Genomic DNA, 5701 nt, shown 5'->3' with positions numbered 1-5701 from the left:
ACTACGCCATTATATAATCAAATAGTCCGTGCCAATCTGCTAGGCTGTTACCTACATCTTATGTATTACATTTTATAATTACTCAGATTGCATTCGATATATGAACCAAGTAGTGATAACTTATAAATTCTTATCATTTATATAAAATCGGGGTGTTATTTTTGAATCGACTCGTTATTACCGTCAATCAACCACTGCAATTTGATTGGCTCATCTAAAAATTACAAATGTATCCATGCGCCTAATGAATATATATACTTCCTTAATATTTTTATTTATTTTATGTATTTTGTACATGCTCATTTTATACAATAAATTTTTATAAGCTTATTAAGTTGTTTTTCCATTTACAATAGCATGCCATGTGGTTACCAAATCCTCTAGTTGAATGCTATTTGTTTACAACAAAAATTTGCCAAAGGTGTCTGGCTAGATTTCAAATCACACGGCTTGATCGATTATTTAGGTTGCCGACCAGTAAGTATTATAGCCTAACCTCAAAATTCCAATATTTTATATAATTCAATAAATATAGCAAATAAACTTTTTTTCTATTTGGCTGTTCTAATTGTAGCCAGGATACCCGTTATTATCTAATCTCTCACTTGTTGATATCGCACCCAGCGATAACAGAGCAGCTGTTTGCTCGAGACCTATAAAATCTTTTCATTAAGCGATTTTGCTTGCTAATCAAAAATAATTTGTTACAATACTCATTCAGATAATATAGTAAATGAACATTACTGTAGGTTTAAAAGATTGTTGAGAAGATGAAACACTTGACAGGAAAATGGAGGTCATGGACAAACGAATAAGGGAGATGGAATAATAGAGGACCAAATCAAAATAGCAAACCACTAAATTCATAGCGTGTATTTTTATACCTTCAAAAAATTATCAAACTCATTTCTATCGACTATTTTCACATAATAAACATTGCATTAAGTTTTCTGGGCCTCTCCACTGTAATAATTAATTATAATCAGAAAGCTTGTGATACTAACATTAATATAATAATTATACTAATAATTATTATATGAGCTCACATTGGATTAAGTAATCGGATTAGAATTAGCATCATTATGGTGGATTGCTCGTTTGCGTCCACTCAATGCATTCAGAGAACTCAACTGGTAATTAAGTGGCGTGGTCTGGTGAGGTGGTGTAACGAACCAACTGGTGTCGCTGGTACTGCTTATAGTAGTGGAGGGCGCTGGATAGGCAAACAGCGTTACTCGACCAGTGTTGATTAGTGGTACGCTGTTTAGCAGCAGCAGCAGTACTCTCTGTTTAGTACGACGTCATGTTGTAATGTTTATCGCCATCTCCTTTAATTTGTGCAGGCGCACCAATTTTCTGCGTCACTGACTCCTTCTATTTGTCAGTTGGTGCAACAGCACAATCAAATAACTGAAACAACCCCAAACTTACAAATGCCAATATATTAATAATTATTATTGAACGAAAATCCGAATAAAATGCTGTAAATCAGATTCATCAATGAGAATCTCACTTCAGTCAGTAATACTTTACTGATACTAAAGTTACAGAATACCCAGTTGACCAATGAGAAAAAAATCAACATACTAGAAAAATGTGAAATATAAACACAACTATAACAACCAAGTAAATTGAGGTATCAATAGTTTTCATCTACAAAACTGGAATTACTGTGTAAAAATTCTTTTGTGGAGAACTCGACCAATTGCAAAATCGAATTTAAATAATATTCATTCACAAAAGAAGAAATGAATACAGAAGCAGAGACAATATGCATAGTGAATATTCTCCACAAAGACAACATGTCTGGGTGTGGGGAATGAGTTCTGTGAGCTGCATTATAGTTTATTATAGTATAACAATAACAGTTGAAGATTTACAATAAATAATAGAACAAAAGAATAAGTAGTATAAGGTTAACAATTGCTATGAATGATAATAATGGGAAAGATAACCAACTTTTAGAAAGAGATATTTTATAATCAAAAGAATGGATTTCCAATATCTGTTTCTCATTCTCCAAACATAAAAATTGTCGGCTCTTATAAAGCTGCTGAATACTGTCAACTTCTTGAGTTCATCTCTCAAAATTTATAGATAACTCATCAACAATCATGGAAGCTCATGCCGTTCTTTTCATTTCATTGGTTCTTTGCTCTCTACTGGTATGTTAAACTTTAGTGAATTGTAATATTGTTATTATTATTATTGACGTGATTTACATCACTTCAATTATTATTATTATTATTATTATTATTATTATCATTATTATTCAATTATTTCATCACTTACAAAGTGAGCATTTTTTATTGTAACCTAAGTTGGCCGTTGGCAAGACTTTGGTACATCTCTATTCTGTCAAATAAAGGATCTAATCATTGATACCGTGCTGAGTATTAATATTATTATTATTATTATTTTCATTTTTCATCACATTACTATGTGAGTTTTTTATCAAAATCGGTCTACGACAAGACTTTGATGAATCATTCTGCTGCTTGGTTTAAGAATGCCCTAACCATTGATACAGTGTTGAGCATCACTGCCTTCTGCATCAAGTAGATCTTGTTTCTCGAGGCACCCAGATGACTTAGGTTTGCAGTCACTTTTTTCCCCATCAATCCAACTGCAGATATTATGACTGGTACGATTTCCACTTTCTCTTGATGCCAGATATCCTTTATCCCAGCTGCCAGGGGGAGATACTTAAAAATCTTTCCACTGTAGTAGTGTTCCATGTTATGGCAGCATGGAATGCCTACATCTATTAAGACTGTATTATTATTATTATTATTATTATTATTATTATTATTATCATTATTATTTTTATTATTATCATTTTCATTATTATTATCCTGTTTGAGGTTTTGCTTGACCACTCTTCCCCTGGGCTCCGACCCCCAAAGGAGAGTGACAAGCGATTTTACCAGAGTGATTGCTCCACATGTCCATGTGGTAAACAATCATACTGGGTACGTTACCATTAAATCATTTGCCCTGAGTAGACGTAATGAACCAAGGATGACAGCCTTCTGCATTTGACCTGCGAGTGCAGTAGCAGCTCTCACAGGCTGGAATGGTTTTTAGGTTGACCAAAAACGAGGGTCTCATGCCACCCAAAACTCCTATAATCAACACCACCATTCTTATGGAGTAGCCTGGGTTAAGACTGTGCAGCTCTATGAATAGGTCTTGATATTTTGCCTGTTTTTCCTCCTCCTTGCTGACAATGATGCCTTCAGCTGGTGCTGAGAACTCGATTACATACATTGTCTTTGCCACTATGTCAAGGAGGACAACATCAGGCTTTGTGGCTCTTAAAAGCCTGGTGATGGAGAATGAGTAATTCCAATACACTCGCCACCTTTCATTCCCCACAACAGACTCAATCTCCCCTGGGGCATACGGCAGCACTGGTGTTTTGTCAATACCATATGAGTGTCTAACATGGTAATAGAGCACTCGCAGAGCAGCATTATGTCTATGGATGTAGTCCACAGCTGCATGAACAGAGCACGATGATAAGATGTGCATGATCGTTTCTGGTGCTCTATGACACACCCTGCAACTGATATCTGGGACATCAATGTGCATTACTCTGCTGCGGTATGACAAGGTGTTGATGACACCATCTTGGCATGCCAGTATGAAACCTTCAGTCTCAGATTTCAGGGCGGCTGACTTCATAAAAGCAAAAGTCAGCGTTTTGGACAAGCCCTGCTCCTCGATATGCCTATAGAAGACACCATGCAAGGACTTGTCCTTATGCTGCCGCAAAAGAAGTCTAGACTCAGCAGTCTTTACTCTAGCCCTTAGTTGATTAGGCTGAAGCCCTTCCTCCCTGTCAGTGTTGAAATCGAGACCAAGGGCATCTGCGGCATGCTGTGCTGCCTTATATAGGAAGGCCCCCACCCCTGCAACTTCATGATCGTGGACCAATTGCATCAGGGGGTCAGGAGAGTCATTGTTGTTATTATTATTATTATTATTCAATTATTTCATCACTTACAAAGTGAGCATTTTTTATTGTAACCTAAGTCGGCCATTGACAAGACTTTGGTACATCTCTATCCTGTCAAATTTAAGAAGGATCCAATCATTGATACCGTGCTGAGTACAACCGCCTTTTGAATTCCATGTTTTGCACTCCCTGAGACACCAAGGCGACTGAGGTTCGCTGAAACCTTCTGCCTGATCACTCCAACAGTAGAGATGATTATAGGGACAGCTGTAACTTTTTCCTGCTTCCAGACATCCCTGATTTCAGCAGCCAGGGGGAGATACTTGGATATTTTCTCATTGTAATATTGTTCCAAGTTGTGGCAACATGATATGCCAACATCAATCAAAATAGTCTCCCTGGCTGTCTTGTCCATGAGGATAATGTCTGGCCGGTTGTGCACAACTGTCCTGTCAGTCAGCACAGAGCGATCCCAATACATCTTGTGTGTATCATTCTCAAGTACAGAAAGTGGCTTGTATAGATAGTATGGCAGCTTTTGATCCACTAGACCAAACTTCAGGGCAGGATCCTGGTGTAGTGTAATAGAACTACATAATTTTTATTATTTGCCATGAATTTTCACAATGAATAGATAAATTGTTGACGACGGTGAAAATTCATGACAAGTAAAATTATGGAAAAAATGAGAGGCTCTGGCAGTCGATGGTAAGGACGGGACCTGGAAACATCTACAGCAGATCAACCAGCCCGACATCTCCCTAACGAGAGGTTAAATTTGGATCTTACTCTTTATCTCATGAGAAAGGTTTTAATTGTAAAATAATTAAATGTAGAATGAATAATATAATATTTATTGATAATTTAAAAAGAATTATTTTCAAAAGATAAAATATGATTTCAAATAATATTGACAAGATATACCCTCAGATAAAAATAATATAATTAATTTGGCACTCACTCTACCCAAATGGGAGACCCTCTAAAAAAGACGGTGGATTCAGATTGGTTGTAGACTATAAAATGTTGAACGAGAAAATATTACCGGATAGATATCCCCTTCCCCTTCTTCAAACAATTTTTGATTCTCTTGACAATTCGGATTACTTTTCCACCCTAGATATCAGACAAGCATTTTTCCAACAGCCATTACACGAAGATTGTCGAAAATATGTAGCATTTGCAACTCATAAAGGGCTGTACACGTTCAAAAGACTACCTTTTGGTCTTAGAACATCTCCAAATGCTTTCCAACGAGCAATCAACCAAGTATTCAATGATTATTTGTATAGAGGAGTTTTGATTTACTTGGACGATATCATTAGCTATGGAGAATCATTTGATAAGCAATATCAACAGCTCGAGAAAACCTTGAAAAGATTGCAAGACGTAGGACTAAAATTGAATACATCTAAATGTCACTTCTTCTACCGAAAAATTAAAGTACTTGGACACACTGTCTCAAAGGAAGGGATACAACCCGCTTCCGAAACCTTGGAAGCTATCGAAAAGTAGCCTATACCCAAAACTGTCAAAGATGTCAGAGCATTTCTTGGTCTTAGTGGATTTTACCGAAAATTCATTCAAAACTACGCTATAATTGCAAGACCCTTAACAAATCTGATATCTAAAAATAACGAGAATAAACCAATCACTTGGGAAGAAGATCAGCAGAACGCATTCTCGGAAATAAAAAGCAAACTTTTATCACAACCCGTACTTCATCATTTTAATAATGAT

The 5701-nt window shown here is 36.3% G+C and overlaps 1 protein-coding gene across 1 annotated transcript; it reads right to left on the bottom strand.

Annotated features, from left to right (window-relative positions):
* Positions 1 to 2261: 2261 nt before the first annotated feature.
* On the bottom strand, positions 2262 to 4480 carry LOC120349866. Its single transcript, XM_039421104.1, has 2 exons — positions 4087 to 4480; positions 2262 to 2363 (listed from the first exon to the last, which is right to left on the bottom strand). The coding sequence occupies exons 1-2, from the start codon at positions 4440 to 4442 to the stop codon at positions 2351 to 2353; spliced, it is 369 nt and encodes a 122-aa protein (XP_039277038.1). The 5' UTR covers positions 4443 to 4480; the 3' UTR covers positions 2262 to 2350.
* Positions 4481 to 5701: the final 1221 nt, after the last annotated feature.

Source organism: Nilaparvata lugens, chromosome 2, assembly GCF_014356525.2.
Source record: "Nilaparvata lugens isolate BPH chromosome 2, ASM1435652v1, whole genome shotgun sequence".
NCBI lineage: Eukaryota > Metazoa > Arthropoda > Insecta > Hemiptera > Delphacidae > Nilaparvata > Nilaparvata lugens.
Note: the sequence above shows the minus strand (reverse complement) of the source record. Positions and strands in the feature narration are given on the sequence as shown.

Coding starts and splice junctions, on each gene's coding strand:
- LOC120349866 (XM_039421104.1), bottom strand. CDS start 4,442: ATGTATTGGGATCGCTCTGTGCTGACTGACAGGACAGTTGTGCACAAC.